General features: G+C 39.0%; 1 protein-coding gene across 4 annotated transcripts in view; it reads right to left on the bottom strand.

Moving 5' to 3' along the window:
* The window catches only part of TOX (thymocyte selection associated high mobility group box), a 286,212-nt gene that overhangs the window by 137,814 nt on the left and 127,701 nt on the right, over positions 1 to 20,697 (bottom strand). The window contains exon 1 of one of the 4 annotated variants that reach the window (XM_017669403.3): positions 1,288 to 1,430. The exons of the other annotated variants lie outside the window; for them this stretch is intronic. Within the exon in view, the coding sequence (XP_017524892.2) occupies positions 1,288 to 1,305 (18 nt within the window). The 5' untranslated portion in view covers positions 1,306 to 1,430. Of the gene's footprint in view, positions 1 to 1,287; positions 1,431 to 20,697 lie in introns of those variants that run through there. 4 annotated transcript variants of the gene reach the window in all.

A 20,697-nucleotide genomic window follows, 5' to 3' on the forward strand; every position in this document is an offset into this window, starting at 1 on the left:
CCTGACCCTCTATGTCAGTGATTTGGAGTAATTAGTGCTCTAGTAATTACAGCAAGCCAGCAAGAAATGAATGGTTTCCTTTCATCTGCAATCTGTTTTAAAACAAAATGGCTCATTTTGCGTACCATGTATACGTATTGCAGTTCGGCTGTAATGAAGTATTAAATGAATGGCATGATTTCTGAAAGGAAAGGATAATGGAAAATACACTAAGGCACAGCTCAATGCATTCTGAGTTTTGCTCTCAAAAATGAAAAAGTGCAGGGTCATCATCATGGACTAAAATTGGCTTCATCACAATAACTTTATGATTAAAAATTTCAACTTTAAAATAATATTCAAAAGGAGCATGTACCACTACAACCATGGCTAAAATGACAAGTAACAATGAATAACAACAAAAATATACAGGCTCGATGATTAAATTTCTCTCTCTGAAGTTGTTCAAAAGCAGAATTAATGTATTACAAATGCATAGAAATTAATACCAACTTTACAAGTTGGGAACAAAACGGGGAGGAAATTCCCGGGGCAGTAGAATTGCAGAACTATCAAATAGTTCAAGGCACAACAACATACTTCTTACTGTTTGGGTTTTTGAAAGCAGTAATCACTCCATTCGAACTTAATCCTCAGCTATCTTTAGTCACTTGATAAATGGGCAAAACATTCCTTCTTTAGTAAGAGGAAGAATTTTCCCTAGGAAATAATCAAACGGACTAATACAGGCAGCTTCAAAGAGATGAAAGTACTTTCATTGTCAGGCTAACTAATTTCAGACACAGGAATTTGAAAATCCGAAAAATTACTTTGCAAGACAGAATAGTGTTACTGATGAAGGTGCAAGTACACAGTAATGCAGATGTACTTTATATCCAATCAAAAAGAAAAAGATCTTGTGTTCTAGACATCACATTCCACCACCTATAAGCTGTGCACGCCAGAGGGTTGTACAAATACAAGGGACACACAACAGAGCTTCTGAACTGTAGTCTGCAGCAAGTGGGGGCCCTGAAGATTCACATAAGCATGAGCTGTACAGGTAAAGATGTCTCCAGGACACTGAAGCAGTCATGAGGTTAAGTTCAAAGGACCAGAGGATTTCCTCATACATCACCCTGCGAATACATTTCATGTCATGAACAAACTTATCTGAACAGGTATGAAATCACTTCTGAATGATGTGGTTGTTGGGCCAAATCAGAAACGGCACCCTCAGAGAAGACAAGTTGGACATTTTGGCTGCTTTGTCATCTGGCTCAGGAGCCCTGAGCCCAAGTGACTTACCCAAGGTTGCTCTTCCATCAGTTGGGCAAGCGCCTTCAACCCAGACAGCCCAGGCCCAGTCAGGCCGCCTGTTACTCCTGACAGCTCAGAACCTGACAAGGAGGATCACGCAGCATTTCTCCAACCCCGCTCACTGTTGGTTTGTTTGCAAATATTTTTAATGTTAAGATGCCAAAGAACCATTTAAAATATGGACAGTTTCTCTGACTATAACAAACTAAACTGAACAGAAGTAGTGAAGTGAATCAAATGCTCCACTGCCTGTGCATATTCTATAAATGTGTTACTTTCTATTTCATCTTCTCAAACTCATTTTCTAAATCTGGTGTCATTCTCAAGCCAACTAAGGATTTGAAGTTTTGGTTTTAGTCTATCCAAAGTGTATGCTAATTGAGTATATTCAATGTTACTGCTCTTGATAAGGACACTTTTCTCAAAAAGGACCTATGCCTAAGTGATTTTACACCAAGGCTGAAACAGCATTCTTCAATACAGGTATGTGGCTACAGGAATAACTATTTTTTAAAGACATTCTATGTCCCTATCACCTGCCTCTTTCTTTACCTGTATTAACTGATTTAATCTCCATAACCATCAGGAGTTTGGTGTTATTATCACCCACAGTTTACAAATGAAGATACAGAGGCACAGAGGATGCAAACTAGATGCTCAAGGTTACATGGCTTATAAGAGGGAGGGCTGGGATTCGAAGCCAAGAGAGCTGGCTTTCTAGCATATACATTTAAACACCAGAAATATAAATATATTCTGAATCATAAAAATGAGTTAGCTATCAATTCTGAAAACAATGTCAGCATATTATCAAAACAGTTTGGCAATATCTCGATGACATGGGGATTGTCCAGAATTTCTATAGCGTTGAGACTTTCAAAAAAGCAAGTCATCATGAGCTGTCAATTTAGTAATCAGGCTGACAGAATATCCCTGGATGCTTTATAATCAAGACAAGGTTAATTTTATGTGTCAACTGCACCAGGCAACAGGGTGTCCATGTGTTTGGTCAGTGATTATTCTAGGTATGTCTATGAGGGTACTTTTGGATGAAATTAACATTTGAATTGGTAGAATGAGTAAAACAGATTGCTCTCCCTATTGTGGGTGGGCCTCCCCAGTAAGCTGAAGTCTGAATAAAATATAAATAAAATAAAAGGCTGAGTAAGAGGGAATTGTTCCTGTTTGACTGTTGAACTGTGACATCAGTCTTTTCCTGCCTCCAGATTTGAAACATCAGCTCTTCTTGGATCTCAAGCCTGCCAGTGTTTGAACTGGAACTATCTACTGGTCCTCTTGAATCTCCAGCTCCCCAACTACAGGTTTTGGGACTTCTCAGTTTCCATAATTACATGAGAAAATTCCTTATAATAGATATCATGTATATCTCCTATTAGTTCTGTTTCTCTGGTGAACTCTTAACTAATATAGGTGGATTCTTTTACTGTCAAGATATTCACAACTTCTCTGAAAATTTATTTCTAGAGGACCTACAATGTTGAAACCCATGAAGAGATGGCATCTTGTCCATGCTGTTGCTCACTCTCTAGGGGGGCAGAAGCCGTGTGGATTTTGCTGTGAGTCTCTGGCCTCACTGCCACTGCCTGTGCTCCAGGCACCCCACATATATTCACACCTCTTGTCCAGAATGCTTTCCTTCCCTTTTACTTGCTGAAATATTTCTTATACCTCTCAGCTCCCCTCAGTCAGGGCTGGACTCTCTCCAGCCTCTAGGCTTCCCTTAGGCAGCTGTCTGGTTCCAGGCAAGTTTTGTCTTTACTGGAAAACTCTACTGGGCTTGAGCTGCCAGCAAACAGTGCACAGCCTAGTCATCTTTGGTGCCTCTACAGTGCAGGGCCAGCACAGAAGCCCTCAGGAAATGTCTAATTAACAAAAATGAAATCATACGTGCTTGATTAAATCGATCACTTTCCTAGAGAAGGTGGTGATTTGAGAAGAAGAGAAACACTCAGCTTTCAGATACTGGTTTGAAGGCTTTTGAAAGGGGTCAACTCAAAATCCTACAGCAGATTAAAGTCAGTTGCTGTAGGAGCAGAGGCCCTTAAAAAGAACAAAAAGGGAACTGAAATAACTAGGAACAATTACTCAAGTGCTGGATCCAGTTCTTCCTTAAGCTTTATCTTTAATTTAAAAACATATAGACTGGTCAAGAATTAAGAGACATGTCAGTAAATGAGGATACCCTCTTTCTGAAGAATTTTGAGTTGCTAAACAAAAATACGTATGTGTCAGAACAGAACTAGCCATTCCCCTTGTGGGTGGGCAAACTCTTGAGCCAAGGGAGAAAAATAAGTCAAGATCCCACCCACACCCTCTCCCATCCCCCAACTGCACCCTCCACCAGGTTAATGTCATCGTCATAGTTTGCACAACCCCCCAACCACACCCTGTCCAGGAGCTGGTTCCAGGGATCTCAATAGGCCTCATGGTGGTGCAACACTCTTAGAATACATCTGGGTCAGGGGTGGAGGTCCAGCTGTCATGGGGAGAACTGTAGAGCATAGTGCCTAGAATGTCAGCCTTGGGAAGGTCCCTGCAGCCATATCTGAACCTCTCTTGTTATGACTGGATAAACACACTTTTTACTGGTCACACAGGCCATCTGGGAATTGAAGTGAATTGAAGTGTGGATTTCTAGTAGAAGAGTTCTCCACTATGACATACTGCTTTCTACTCCATTACCAATAAGAAGTGGGGGGGTCATACTCTAGGACTATTTGTATGTGGCTTGTTTGCATATCTCACACTCTTAAAAGCACAGCTTTTGCATTATCACTCTAAGGACCCTGCTTCACTTAACCTGCACCACGTATTAGATGAACATTATTAATAACTGTTGCAATAAAACTATTTTATTAAAAATCACTGCATTTCCTTACTCCTTGTTTATCAGTTATTATTCTTAGAAGTCAACTGAATTTAGGCTTTATAACTTTTCAAAATATGTCTAAGCATACAAGGACTTTTAATTTCCATGTATTCTCAATTTAAAACCTGAAGCAGAGTTTAATAGAATAAATAGGCTGACTTATTTAAATCTAAATGTAAATGGCATCAGCTCAGGATTAGCCTTTCTGACCAAGTGTTTTTATACTCTTCATTTTGTTTTTATTTCAAAGCACCAGGGAACGCAATCACATAAAAAGTCATTTATAATCTTCTACTACAGTTTTTAAATTGTTTTTAGATGATATTAACCAAACCCATAATCCCAAAAAGCTTTTCAAACTAGGTAGTTATTAGTTCTTCTATTTAAAAACTGGAAGCAGACATCTAACACTGTCTGAACATAGTGAATGATGAACAAAAATGGGCAATATTAGGCTACCAAAACCACTAAAATAAGAAAAATCAAAGATGGAATGTGAAGTACAAATCAATCATTGGCACTGGTACAGGAAATGGGATCTTTTTAGGGAAACCATTAGAAGAAAACCAGAAAACTGCTTCTGGGGTGGGCGGACCTCATGGATTTCATGAAACAGTACCACACTGTATCGCCTATAAAGGGAAACTGTACATTTCTGGGTATTTTCTGAAGGAATATTTGATACTTGGATTTTTTTTTAAAGCTAAAAACAGAGATTTCTATAATGGGGAGTTAATTTGACATCTCTTAGAGGATGCATTATAATACATCATTGTAAGAGAGGGTAACATCCTCAAAATAAAGTCTCCATTTTTGTACTGCTTGTCTCACTATAAGATGGCAAGTCATCTAGTTTTTTATTTTATTTTTTGTGACGGAAGAAATAAGTTTGGGCAATGAAGTCAAAGACTTCTGCTGTTTCATGTAAAGCAAAGCATTTTGAGAACTGTAAGCAGAATGTGAAGGGTGACAATGTGCATGTGAGCATGGCTGTCACTGCCATTCACACACATAGGACCATGTATCCAATAAAAACAGAGCAAGATGAACTCCTGTGCTTACTATGCACCCTCCTGCTCTCAAGGACAAAGGGCACGAGATGCAGGAGAGGGAATATGTGTTTATTTATCTTCCAGTTTCAAGGCTGAACGTGTTGATGCAAGAGAGTCTAAGGCAGTCTGCCTCCATGCTGAGTCAGGCTGAATGCAACTGGTGCTGAGCACAGTGGCCCAGAAAAGAGGCACACACTGAAAGGAAGCGAGACCAGCAGAGCACAGGCTGGCAACTTCGGGAAAAAGAAAGCAGAGTTACTCTGTCAGCACTTTGAATGGGTGTGCGTTACAACCTGGGAGCACACAGAGCTGAAACAGGAAAGAGAAACCCTCTCCGTTGGGCTCCTGTCACTTGAACTTGAGTGGGAAACACTGCTGCAGATCTGAATGGCACAGGGAGAGAATATGACCTGGGCATAGAGAGTCTGTTGGGAAGAGCTGGACACTCGAGGGGGAGAGAGAATGCCATACCCCAAACCCCAGGGTACTATACCCACACTTAGAATCTGGACTCTGAGAACTGAACCGGCATTCTCATTTTTATCCTAGTGATATGTTTACGGGGGAAATTTTTTTTTCATGTATCCTTTCGTTAACTTTGATAACTGAAATTTCAGTAATAATGTTACAGATAACTTGGATTGTAATAATGTTACGGAGGATATCAACGGTGTCCTCGCCGAGACACAGTGGCATGATTGTCAGTCATAACAGCAGTTTCCCTCTGCAGCTAAGGGTATGTTTTTTTTTAAACAAACACTAAGCTTACTAACTCAAATGAACTCTGTATTCTTTTAAGTAGTCACCTTATAGGCTTCACTCATAAGATAATGAGGCCATCATGGTTCAAACCAGTTTTAACCTTTGCAGGCACTTTCTAATCACACTTAGTGTATTAAGATACTTAATCTTTGTTACAATCTTATAATTTGGTGACTACGATTACTCCCGAGACACCAAAAAGTTAAGTAGCTTGTCTGTGATGGATCCAATCACAGGTGCACCGGGTCTGCTCAGCCTGCCTGACCTCACGCCTCGGCCACTGGCCTTGGCTTCTGGAAGGGCTGGCCCCCTTCCCATGGTTCAGAATGGCTTCTGTTGTCACCACAGCTAGTCTGAGGCTGGCACCACCTTACATCAAGAGGCTCTGCCAGAGATAAAGTTCTGTCTTCCCCATAGTCTGTGTGGAAGGGCTGGACAGCCTATCCTAAGAGTGCAGAGGAGGTGCAGTCCTTGGTAACCAGTGAGGGTTTGTTGCAAAACTATGTCAGCAGGGAAACGTACCTCACATTTTGCTCTTCCTGCCTCCCTGTCCTGCTTCCCTCCCCCTCACTCTTATTTCCCTGGGCTTGCACTCCCAGGGCTAACATGTGAGCTTTTACTACAGGCTGTGCTTTCTGGGGAGTTTGGACTAAGGCAGTCCCGAATGGCAAACAGCAAGTGACAGAGCTCTTAACTGCAGTGCTATGCTAACCTCATCTGTGTTTGTTTTGTTTCCATTACGTGATTTTAAAGAACCATTAATTCTATTTTAAATTCCTGTGCAAAGGCAGAAAAAAGCTTATGAAATAATAATAAATAGAGGAATGAAGATTTTCCTGTACCATGAAGACATTACTCCATTAGAAAGAAAAAAATGCAAGTTTCTAGAAACCATCTCAACCCCAAACTTCCAACACAAAGCAATCCATGTTTGTCATGCATTATATAAGAGAAGAATGTGTGATAAAAGCTTAACTATCACTCCTAATCCAACCTGGTGAATTTAACGGAAATGAATTTAACTGAATCAAAACATGCATGATACACACTTCCGGGTTTTACTCAAAGGGCTTCACAAGGTGTCTCTCTAATATTGGAAAATCAGAAGCAGTGATTTCTGTTTCTAAGTAGGAGTTTTGTTTTTGACATTAATTCCCAAGTAATTTCTGAATGTCTATAAAGTGTAAAGCTGTAACTACAATGCATTCCACTATACTGCATAGTTGAAACTCAGTGTAGTTTCAAATGAGTGGCTTCAGAACATTCTTTTGCCTTGTCATGTTTCAGATAAATTTTTCTGAAGCCATCGAGTGAGGGAATGATTTGAGAAGTACATTCAAACTTGCTGGCAGTCCTTCCCTAAGTTCTCTTATTTCCACATCATAACAACTATCACCTCATTTACCACGTACCTAAATCCTGCACAGATGTGGAATGAAAAGTATGAAAGTCATTACTTTTGGGAGGTTAGCTTTTTTATTGCTAGTATTTCTTTTTTAAGCACAGTGAACATTTTTCACTATCTGACATGTAGAGAAAAAAGTGAGAGTATTTTCTATACATGTCTGGTCTGGAAGAGCATGCTTCATTCTGGGAACCTGAAAACAAGAAAAATCTAAGGGACTTGCAGCAGCTCAGAGCACTGAAAATGCATGAGACTTGAATGACAGATGTAGAAAAAGGATTAACCTGAGAAGTTATGTTTAGACTGTTTGGATGACAACTGAGTGGGATAAAACATTTTGAAAGCTTTGAGGACAAACAGTTATTAAATAATTGTGAGATTAAAGTGGTAGTACCAAATAAAAATACAAATAGGAAGGTACAGAGTTATTAAGATGGAGATTCTCACTTCCCTATTATTATTACTCAGAAAATAACTTTGTGACTAAATATAACAATGATGTTACAGGAATAGACTTTTGGTAATTAAAATCTTCTAATGGTAGGACAGGTGCTGAAACATATTTTGATATATTTAGGCAAACCTGACCACTTAGAAATACAAGAAGTTCAGTTTAGGTCTACTCCAGTTCCCTTTTGAGATCAGATTTGACATTGATTATTTTTTCAAGTTCCAGAGAATTTCTTTTTTCTAAATGAGAACATAATGACATTGTAAAGAACTGGATAAAAGCCTTCAACTCATTGAGTTTGCCTTTGTCCATGGCAAATGGATGCAGAGCTCCATTTGGTGTTTATCAATCATTTTAAGGAGCCTGAGAAGTAAACCCAATCCATTTGTTATGTGAAAGAGAGTATAATTTTTGAATTTTCTTCAACAAATACTATATAGACATACCTATGTTTGAGTTGCCTCCTTTGATATCTAAGCAGTTGCACGTGACTTTCGCTGCCAACTACCCACATTTTTATGAAGATAATAGCATAACTTTCTTACTTTAGCTGAAGGATTCATGCATAAGGTGTCCTCTTCCGAAGGCATATTCATTATGTGTATTTATGGAGTTTCAATTCCAAAGTCTCTATCGTTTTCATGTTTATAATAGTTCTAACTATTCCCCTCAGATCATTCTCCCACTCCCATTTGATTTGCTTTTTTTGTTTTTTTTGATAGCATTCCCCCCGGTACTTCATCCTCCCTCTTGACAACATCCTTTTTAGAACATGATATGCTGCCAGAAACATGTCAGAGCTGAAACTGCAAGTCTCCGTTGCTGGAAACAGCATGCCTGCTTCTACTCAAAGCCTTCTTTTTACTGCATGCTGAGAAGGGATTGGTTTCCTTTGTTTTACATTCTGGAATGGCACCATATGATGCTCTTTTGCTAAAACACTGAGAGAAGAAAATCTCACTACATGGTACTATCAAGGGTGAGTCTTCTAGCATGTTCTTGCTGGTACAATTCAATGGTAATCAACACATCCCCAGGTAAAGTTGTGGTGACCATTCACTCATTCATTCAACAAATGCTCAGGTTGCACCTACTGCTTGCCAGGCCCCATTCTCGGCAACAAAGGCTAATATTTATTTCATGCTTATTATGTGTCAAATGCCTACATGTATTCACTCATTTAATCCTTACCACAGCCCTGTGTGGCAGGCAGTGTTTGTATCCTTTGACCAATAAAGAGACTGAGCCTTAATTAAGTCACTTGGAAGGGTAAGGGAGAGCTTCAATTCCATGTCTGTCTGATGGAAGAAGAGTCCTTAATAGATAGGTGGAAGGGAAACAATACCTTTACAAAAGAAGAGGCTCAATCAACATGCAAGTTTTAGGTATCCCAAAGCGATTGTTGTATTAATGGATGTCATAACCAATTCTAAGACTACCAGACCATTTGACAACTTTCTATTATTTTAGTGACAAAGTCCACTTAATGACAGTGGGTTATTTCCTACAAGTACATAGCGTCTTCCATAGCCTACTCTAACCAGACCAGAGGAGCCTACAGAGGCAGAATGTATGTTAGGGAGGCTGTAGGGCCCAATGGTTCAGAGTGGAATTAAACACCCATCTCTGCCATTTAGCAGCTGTAGACTTGGGAATAGATGGCCTCTGTGAACTTTGGTGGCCCTGTCACAGGATTGTCATGAAAGCCAGACCTGCAAAGGAAGCACTTAGCATAATGCACATGTCTAGCTGATAACTCAAAGCAAATCCCTCACCTTTTGCTTTACTGCTTGATGACCTAGATTAAACCAGTCTGAGTCCATTCAACTACTTTTACTTCTCCTCCTTCAGTGCTTAAAGTCCTCCAGTGTTACCAAGGTAAATTTCAACCTCCTTAGTTTAGAACACAAGCCCCTTCCTGAAAGGAACAGCTGAACCATTTGCTGATGGCTGGTGTTCACCCTAAATGGCCAGTGCCAGTGCCATGCCAATTGTTAAATATTTTTAACATTGCTCTGGTGTGCATCTCCTGTCACTCAATATCTCTTCCTTGCTCAGTGCTTCCATGTGGCCAAAACAAACCCCTGCCTCTGTTCCTTTCCATCAGCTCCTCTGCTTGGAATACTTCCCCACCTCCAGCTCCCTCCTTACCTCTCTATCTCCAGTAATAAGATGATCACAGGACTGATCAACCAATCTGGAACCCTTCTGAGAGTGAAGGAAGGTGCTACTACTAATAATGACTGAATAACAGGCATAAACTTGGATTCTCTCAGCCACAGAGTATGTCCCCACCAGAAGGAAGCCTTCCCTGCCACCACAGTGATTGAGGGCTTCTCCTCGGTGCTTCCGGAAGCTCTCTGCGGCATCTGGCACTCACTGCAGCCTCCGTCGCCCCGTACTGCCGAGATTTCACTGCCGCTCTCCTACCTGAGACCGTGGGCTCTTCAAGGGCAGGGATCCTCCTATTTACTTCTCTGTCCTCAGCACTTAGCTTATTCCGAGCACATAGCATTTACTAAATAACATTAAATGAATGACTAAATAAATTAGTATTTTGTGAGAACTAAAAGCACTTCAGATATTTCACCATTCCGTTTTCCTGCAGTAATATTTATCCTGTGTGCTTTCGTTTCCAAATCAACTCCTATCCATGAAAATAACAGAACCTCCAGGGCATTGGACAAAATCTTCTGTAAACCAGATCACACTCTAGTTTTCCACTTCTTCCTATTTTACAGGGCCTGACTTTTCTTTAGTCACTCTAGTCGGAATAATTTGGAAAGAAGTTCATTTTAGGAGAGCTCAGAGAAGAGCTAAAAGTTCCACAGTACCAAGTAGGCAAGTCCAGTTCCAGTCAGCAGATTGTGCCGATGCTGCTCCAGATCAAGCTGGTTTATTTTTTCACGCTGACGTCAAGCTGCTGGTGAACATTTTGCTCTCTGAATCATCTCAGGATCTATACCAGCATGCTAATGAAAAGCCGACTGATTGGCAGAGCGTGTGCAATTCATTCCTCCCTCCTGCCCATGTGTTCTGTGAGTAATTCAGGGCCTCTTTTTCCCTTGAAGTTATGGCAGAATAGGACACATTTTAGGAGTTAAATTTAGTTTGAAATCCTACTGCAGACCCACTTCAAACCATCATGAAGTGGGTTTGAAATAAGAAGAGCCAGATAGGGGTCCTGGTTCCGACACTTCCCAGCAGACTGGTCTTGGGAAGAGGAGAAGGATTATACTTTCTTTATGCAGTCTTTTTTCAGATTCAAATAGGACATGAAAAGGCATGTGTAAAAGCACTAAACAATACAAACCCTGTCCTACATTTTGGAAACTATGGTATTTCCTCCTCATGGCAAGTTTATTTGGCTGTTTCCATCATTAATTGGAACAATCAATAGGTGGAAAGTCATGCAGAACCAGGCTCGATGTGTTCTAAATTAGCCTGTGGGAAGCTCTTTAATATGAAAAATGGTATGTAGACATTATTTTTTAATTGCTATACATACATGTGAAGAGTCCTACCTTAAATATGAGATAAAAGAAAAGCAATGGAGTGGACAAAGAAACTAGTACTATAATAACCAAATCAATGAGAACTTTGTAGCACATTTTGTGTGTGTGTGTGTGCTTGAATGTATGTGCATGTAAATATACACGTTTTTTACATGTGTACATATTTAGTATGATGTGTGTGTGTACAAATATTTTGCCTTGAAGTTTTTTATTTGGCTTTTGTTTAAATCATTTTAAATTACATAGGCAAGCAGCTGTTCTGGTACAGTATTAAAAATTTCCACACAAAACTGCAGGAGAAATGATCTGAAACATGAAGCCTTGCTGAACTTTTCTCTTAATTCACAGAGAAAATATTAAGCAGTATAATAAATCATATCATATCACATTCACCAAACTTGCTTTAGGTGAATTTGTTGTCGTAAAAATGAAGATTTCAGATAATTTTGGCATAAAAAATGCAATATCTAAAGAGAGTAGTAGGCTACAGGAAGACATAGGTCTCCTATAGTGTTTTATTTTCCATAGCTTATTAGCTTTATGCATAAACTACCCATAAGGTAACAACTGCTCATTGTATTTTATGGAACTACATAACAATTTTTTGTTCTAGTTCACCAACTGCATAACCAGCTAGATAACCTAACTAGATACTTAAGCTGTTTCAGTAATCATTTAATAATGTTCCTTATAATGTTCATATCAAAGACATTACACAATCTCCACCACTCTGCAATCTGTTATTCTACGTTTGATAAGAAACATTATTTTATTAATATCTTCTGCACATTTCATATTTGCTCTGAAAAATTCAGGCATAATATATTTTTATAATCATTAAGTATATTAATATTAATGTTAGATTAAGTGGTTTCAGGATTTTTTTGTTTGAAATGCCTTCTGACTAGTTCTGAGCAGAACATATATACTTTAAATATATCTAATGAGTCTTGTCACTAAGAAATCCTTCAATGTTACTTGAGACATTAAACTTGAAGCAAATAATTTAAACATGTATTGAAGTAAGAATAGGTTGGAAACTAAACATTAGAGCAAGACAAATTACCTAAGATGGATTTTTACTTTAAAAGCAGAACAATGTTGCCTTTTCTTTAGAGCTAAGATGACTTTCCTTGCAAAGTTCTATTATAGTGCTTATTTCCATTCTACATTATTTAGGCAACCAAGCTCTTTGGACACATGACTGGAAAATGTCCTGCATCTAATACTTAAAATTCATATTTTACAATACCCTCATTGCATCCTATTTTCAGGCAATGAAACTGCACTTGTAATAATCCATTTGAATTAGTAGTTTCAAAAACTAATATAGCCTCCTAGAATGTGAATGTTCTAATTATGTAGATTGCAAACTGTACTTTTTAAAACAGTGCCCTTTCACACTATCTTTCTGTTGAACAGAAAAGAGCTTGTGGATATGCATTTTTAGAAAAGTCTATGAGGCTTCATGCACTGCTATCTTCTCTATACTTCCTCTTTATATTTTATCCATTAGCAGTCACTGAGGACTGTTTTCAGTCAAACATCTTGAAGATGAGGCTGACTTACTTAGCAAAGGGTTTCTGTAATGCCAACTACATCAACCATACGATTTAAGCGATTCCATCTTGTAGATGATTATTAGCACATCCTTGGACCTTTTTGGATTCAAAGGTTTGTTTTGACTTTGTTTTTCCCATTGCATGGCCCTAGCTTTGCTCGTTCTATTTAATATATCATGATACATATACAATGCAACCCACATCTTCTCTGGAAGTGTTTCTTAACTGGGGTTGATTCTACTCCCTCCCCCCAACCTTGATTGTCAGTACTGAAGGGTGTTACTGGCATCTAGTGGATAGAAGTCAGGGATGCCATGGCACATTATAAAATGCACAGTGCAGCCCCCATAGAAAAGTTGTATCGAGCCCCCAAATCAGCAAAGGGACTACTGAAAAACCCTGGTCTGTGGAATGGGTTGAGTTTGATGTTTCAGTAATTTTCATGAAAAACTGAAATGAGAGACAAGATCAACTATGAAATTATTCACTTAAGGAATCAAGGTAGCTCAAATTCTAAATCAACTAATAAGTCTATTTTTAAAAATAATTTACTTATGACCTAAGTAGTTTGTACAATGCAGTGTAATTGCCCAGCTATGACAGGGCTACAGCACTCCTCCAGCTGCTTCGGCTCTGGGGCTCAACGCCAGAATCGCAGAGCCTCTGTACCCCATGCTTATGACTCCGTGAATTCAAAATAGATGTACCCTGTAGTACATAGACTTTGGCATTTCAATTGCTCTGGGTAAATTAGCGATTTGTTAATTAGGATTCTATTTATCCTTTTGTGCACAAAACTAATTATTTGTTTGCAAGATGCTGCATCTTCATTAAAACCATTCATACTCTGAGGATGGCAGTATTAATTCTATAAATGGAATTTGAATTTCACCACTGTGTTTCGTGAGATTCTTAGGACATGCATATTTCCACATAATGTTATCTGTTTAAAAAGGACAGTTCTTCGTAGTAACAAAAAAACCCAGTTACATTTAATTCACAGTATTCACTATTTTTCAAGCAATCTTCCTCAGTTTCAAGCAGCAGGCATAAATAGATTATTCTTTGAGATATATTATATATATATATATATATATATATATATATATATATAGATAGATAGATAGATAGATATAGATATAGATATATGTGTGTGTGTGTGTGTGTGTGTGTGTCTAGGAGAGGAGTAGATGCTATTTACCAAACCTTGTCTTCCCAAAATGCTGTTAAATTTTAAAATAATATTAAGGCATTTCTTCAATTTTTCTAAGGGGAGTCTGTGACCAGGTTATTTTGTTAAAAGGGCAGGAGCAACTAAGCTAAACTTAATTGTTAGGTCCTCCGAGTTTGGAATGTACTCCATATTTTTTAGGCAGCATGTTTATCGCCCCAATCATGACTTAATTGGTTAATCACGTTACAAGTTTCACTCACAATGTGGTGGTTGTGGGAAGTCTCATAATGTAAAGAGCAGCAAAGGGGAGTCTGGATGGGATTTTAGAGAGCCCCATGTAACCCACAGAATAGATGGTCTTTCCAATGGATAACTGGAAGTGGGAACAGGGAGCCTAGGGCCACTTCAATTTGAGTGGGATCAGAAAACTTAGCAAATCATAAGTGTTCAGAGAAAAAAATCTACAGAAGGCAGAACTTGGGCGGGGAGCTGGTCTGGGTTCTCCTCCACATCTTGAAATGGTAGATACCTTCTGTGCTGCTGAGGCTTACCTTTCAAACTGGTGAAGTAATTTTATTGAATAAGGCAAGGAAAATCCATGCCAACATACTCTGATAATCTTAGAGGAAATAAGTACCTAATGTTTATAAGTATTTCAACCCTATTCTTTCACAGATGGAAAAGTACACATTAATAGACATATTTTAAAAATAGAATTGCTTAGATTTTTAAAAAAGTAATAAACATGATTTTTTAGAGGAGTTTTAAGTTGACAGCAAAACTGAGTGCCATAGTACAGAGATTTTGCATATACCTCCTGTCCCTACAGGCACACACCCTCTCCCACTGTTGACATCCCACACCACAGAGGTGCATCTGTTACAGTCAATGAGCCTACAATGACCTATCATTGTCACCCAAGTGTCCCAGTAGACATCAGAATTCACTCTTGGTATTGTCCATTCTATGGGTTTTCACAAACACATAATGACGTGTATCAGCTACTACAGGATCATAGAGAAAAACAGCTATCTTTGTGGCTTTTTATTTATTTTAGTCTTTTTTTGTCTACACAGTTAGAGTTGAGAAGATTCTTTTCACCAGGACTGCCTCTAACTACCTCCAAGACGTGCTGTTTCTAAAAATAAAGCCTTTAGTCTAAGCTCCTACTCATAGTCCCTACCACACTGAGAATTAATTGGATTTTTCTTAAATTAACATTAGGGAAGGGTTAATAGGAAAATGATATGCCTATTTAATGCTCTGCTCATTTGACATTATGTCTTTCCAGAAATATCTGTAAGTGGATACAGGATTTTACATGGATTAAAATGTCAGTAGTTGATTTCATAAAGAGGCAATACCACAATTATACTTCTTGTGCTGTTCTATACTCAAACTGAATTTCTGGGAACATTTCCAACTATCCCCAATAGTCTTTCTAGGTTAGTGACCAGGAATGTTTGCAAGTGACTAAATTTATATCATTTGGACAAATGCTTTCATTTGTATTTCAGGCTATGTTAATACAGAACCAAGTAGAGAACTGGCAATTATACTACTAATCTGATGAATGTGGACAGCCTCACCAGATATTTCAAACCACTAAACAGAATTTTTTTTTCTCAATGATCAAATTTGTTAACCAGATAACAGCTAAGACTCCAACTTTAGTCTGCTCCATATAAAATTATTCATCATTTTTCATACTTCCAGTATCAGCTACTTAAGGGAAATGTATGTAAATGTATGAATATTTTCACATTAAATCTGTATTTCTCACTCCATATTGATGATGTAAAGTGAAAGAGAGAAAGAACACAGATAGTTGCGGCTATTTTTGTCCCACTTATCGAATAGCCAGGATATACTAAAAAGCAACATGGCATGGTGGCTGAGACCAACTGCTTTGGAGCCAGCATGCTTGAGTTTCAAATGCTGATTCTGCCTCCTACTCTTTAGGTGGCCAGAGCCTCAGTTTTTCCATCTGTAAATGGGGAAAAAACTACCTACCTCGTGGGTCTCTGTGAGGATTAAATAGGCCAGTACATATAAACTACTTAAAATAGACCTAAGATGGTAAACACTGACTAAATGGAGCTATTGTCTTTATATTAAACTCATTATTAAGATTTGTTAACCCCATTAAGAATCTTTTAGGGATGACGAAAATGTCCTCAAACTGGATTTTGCAGATCGTTGCACAACTCTGTAATTTTCATAAAAATCATTTAGTTTTTCCTTTAGCATAGGGGAATTTCATGGTACATCAGTGACATCTCAATACAGCTGTTAAAAACAAACAAATGACAAGATTGTCCAGCCTTATTCCAGTATAGCATTAGGCTCCTGAGATGTAAAGGCTGAGAGTAAGAACTGAGAAGCCCGGGGGAAGGAAGAGAGGCTGTGTGATGCGTGCAGAGACAGTGCCCCTCTGCCATCCTGCCATAGGACCTGCTAGGCACAGGCGAGGGGTGTCCCATCAGCTGTCTCCTTTGAACTTCTTGTAGTCTTTCTCCCAGAGTTGCTATTAATGATGTGCCCAGCACTGGAAGGTGACCTTTGAGGAGGCTAAGAATTACTCTTTTGTTTAGAATGTGTAAGGAGCCTACTTGTAAATCTTCTGCTTTCTGCAACCCTTTTCCTTAAAACCAATATGAATTAACAATCTGCTAGGTATCAGTTCCTCATTTCATCATCTCACTGACTGATTTGAAAGATGTATGCATTGATCCACTCACTGATTCGACATTTATTACGTGGGCACCCTCATGCTCCAGGCATATCCCTAGACAGTAGAGGGCCACTTGGAAGAAAGACCAAGACAATGTGGTCCCTGCCCTCAAGGGTCTCACAACTGCTCATGTGGCTCAAGCACTCTGCAGTCACCTCTCTTCAAGTCTGCTCATTGGTTACTAATACTTAAAAAAAAATCTTGAACCATCTTTGAAGCTCTTTCTACCTTCCCAATGCAGGGAAATTTCCCACTCCCTCACCTTCCTGGTCAAGAGGTAGAGATTAGAACTGGTTCTTTCCAGAGCATCACTCCACTGCCATACTCAGCTTTTGTTTTAGAGTCTACATCATCTGCATCTGCTTATCCCACATTGTCTCTGTCCTAATTGTCGTCATCTACCATTTTCTAGGACATCCTCCTACCTTCCTTCCCTTCCTGTTAATTGCCTTTCCTGGTTTCAATATCCTGATTGTTGATTTTTTCAAATTACCTTTCATTTTTTGGTGTTGTTATTGCAGTCTTAATTGATGACCACACTTCACTTCCTACAGGCACTGGCAGTAATGTGGACCTGTCATACTGAACTGATCTCAGTGCATATCAAGTTATAAAATTCCCTGCTCACACTAGAATTTTTTCCCCTTCTACTTCTTCCAGTTTTTAACTTCTGAGTCTTCTACCTGCTCTTCCAGTACCTGTAATAACTCTTCTTCTCTCTAGTCTTTGCTTCACTGACTCCAAGATGTAGACTAGATTTCAGAGCTCCTCAGGTTTTATTTCAAGGAAGCTCTAGTATCCTACTTCTCTTGACATCTTTGTTTTCTTCCCCCATAACTGTCTGGCACTTCCCCAATCCTGGGGAATTTCCACTATCTTGCTTTCTTAGTCCCTGCTTCAAAGCTACATGATGTTGCTAGATATATTCATGAAACTGAATTAATTCCACTATGCAATCATATTTTACAATATCATTTAGGTGCTAATTGCCTTCACCTTTTTTTTGAGAAGAGAAAGACCATTTTCAAAGCTGCAATTTAAGAAGCTATTCTTAGAATTGCATGGGATGGATTGCATTAAGAGAAGTCCAGGTGATAGACCAGGTAGAAGACTATGGTGACAGTCTGGACAAGAAGTGATAAGGATGTAGTTTGATTGACACAGTGGAAACAGGTATCTCAGATCTGTAACCTGCAGGACCTGGTAGGCAAGGGAGAGAGAGAGCCACAAGATATTTAAATGATGAGATTCAGTGACTAAGGAGCATGAGACGTGTGTTTAATTAAAATAGAGGACCTATTTAGAGGAACCCTTTTCAGAAGGAAGAAGAGTTAAGCCCTGAATATAGTCAGTTTGGGTTCCTCACAGGTTTCTTTGATGAAGATGTACAGCATGGAATAAAAATGCAAAGATGGATGTAGGTGGAAGGTCTCATTGAGTTTTCATCACATTCCTTTCCTTGCCTATTCCAAGCTTTTCCTGGATCCTTCACCAGTCAATTCCTAAAAATACCTCCTGAGGAGACCTTGACTCTTACTATACATACAAATCTCCCTGAAAAAGCTTCCTTAATTCTCGTCCCCTCCATCTTCAAAGTTTCATTTGAAACTGAGTTCTTTCCTTCTTTCTTTTGGGTTTCAGAGGTATATTTTTTTCCCTTTTCAAGGCCACACCTACCCCTCACACCCTGCATTCTCCACCTTCTGTAGTGATTTGTCCAATTTGTTATATTTCATCATTTGTCACCCTCTGCCTACAAAAAGGCTAACCTTCTTTATTCTGACAAAAAAAAAAAAAAAAAGCCAAACCCAAGCAAGTAACCAGCGGTTCTACTCCTTCATGTTACTAGTTTATTTCTTTCCATTTCCATTATTGCAAAGCCTATCAAAATAACTTGGTATGCTTGCTGCATGCCTTCTCTAAGCAAGAACTTACTTGTCTCTTGACCCCTTGAAGTCTTGTGCTGGCCTCTTCAGTCCTTACACTCTGTCTTTTATTCTCTTTCCCTCATTCAACCAGTCCTTTTCTCTAAGATCTTTCAGTCTTTGATTTTTCTATCTAAAAGCCTATCCTCTGACCACATCCCACTTTTTTTATCCAATGGAATGGCTTCCTGAATGCTTGTCTCAGGAATGAGCTTACTTCTACAGAAAAGCTATTGATTTCTCAAATATCTTTTCAGGCGTGATCCCTCTGCCTACAATCACCTTTGCATTTTCACTCCCTGCTGGTCAGCGTCATAAAAGTTGCTGTCAGGATTTCAAACTGACTGTCTTCAAGGTTCAGCTATTCCTTCTGAAATGGTTCCTTCATTTTTATTAATGACACATGCTCCTTAGTAACTGAATTTCGTAATTTAAATATCTCGTGGATTCTTCTCTCTCCCTTGCCTACCTGGTCCTGCAGGTTATAGACCTGAAATACTTATTCCTCCACTGCTTCAGTTCTAAGCCTTATCACTTCTTGTCCAGACTGTCACCATACTCTTCTAACCATCTATTGCCCAGGCTTCTCTTGAAGCAAATCATCCAACATAATTCTGAGAATAATTCCTTAAAATACAGCTTTGAACTTGATTCTCCTCTGCTCAAAATATGCCCTGGCTTCTCACTGCCAACTGAATAAAATAAAGTCTTCTTATTCTCATATCCAAAGCTTTCTACCATCTGCTCTCAGTGCAGTGAAGCTGGAACCATTGCCAAACTGAGCTGCTTTGCATGCCCTCTGAGCTCACCATTCCCCTCCTAGCCACATTCATTCATGTGGTTCCTGTTCGGAATGTCATGCTTCATCTTCAAAAACCCAGATTTGACCATCCTTCTTTTCTAGCCTTCCTTGATCCTCAAACCAGAGTTATAGTTATCCATCTTCTGAATCAGAAAACTTTCTATTAATTTCTCTTACACTGATATCATAGTCTGCCCCAAACATTTCTGCATGTGTCTTACTTTTTCTTTTGGCTTTTGAGCTCACTGAGAGCAGAGGCTATGGACTCCAGTGGAGTTCAGTGACAGGACAGACAGCATTGCATAGCGCGGTGGATCCCACACATGTGGTGCAACAGAATTCCCTGGTGGGCTTGTTCAAATGCAGACTTGTGGTATACCATCAAGTTTTGAGTCAGTAGGTCAGGAAAGGGCCTAAGAATCTGCATGTATAACAAGTTCTCAAGCGGTAATGATACTGCTCAGGAGCCACAATTTGAGAACCATTAGCACAGAGACAGTGAAATCTTCTAGGCTCAAACCTATATTCTGCCTCTCAAATGCCACAAAACGTTGAATAAGGAGACAAACTTTGAGCCCAAGTTCTTTGTGTGCAAAAGTGAAATCATGATAACACTACATACATCAAGGATGATTTTTTTGTGTTTAATCTTCAGTGAAATAATCACTTCCCTTTTCTCCTGTAGAAGTTTATCTGTACAAAGTGCTAAATAAGTCCAATGCTACATTCAAGATCAGATGTGATAAATACATTTCAAAAATTCTCCACCTGTGTCTGTCTGGCAAGGTACACATGGAAGCAATTGACCTATCAGTTGAAAAAGTCCCTTCACTGGAAATGAATGACTTGGTTCACTGAAATTCAGGGCTGGTACTAGGGTGAGGCCTGTTTGCCTCAGGAGATAAACTTAAGGAAGTGCTAAAGAACTGAGCAGGCAAGACAAATGGTATTTTCATGCAATATTAAAAATAAATAAACATTAAGGCAAAAAACCCATGATGATGGGGAATAGCTTCATGACATTAGATCTGGCAATGCTTTCCTGGGTATGATACCAAAAGCACAGGCAACATTAAAAAAAATAGATAAATTGACCTACATCCAAATTAGAGACTTCTGTGATAGA

Source organism: Manis javanica, chromosome 2, assembly GCF_040802235.1.
Source record: "Manis javanica isolate MJ-LG chromosome 2, MJ_LKY, whole genome shotgun sequence".
NCBI classification, from domain to species: Eukaryota; Metazoa; Chordata; class Mammalia; order Pholidota; family Manidae; genus Manis; species Manis javanica.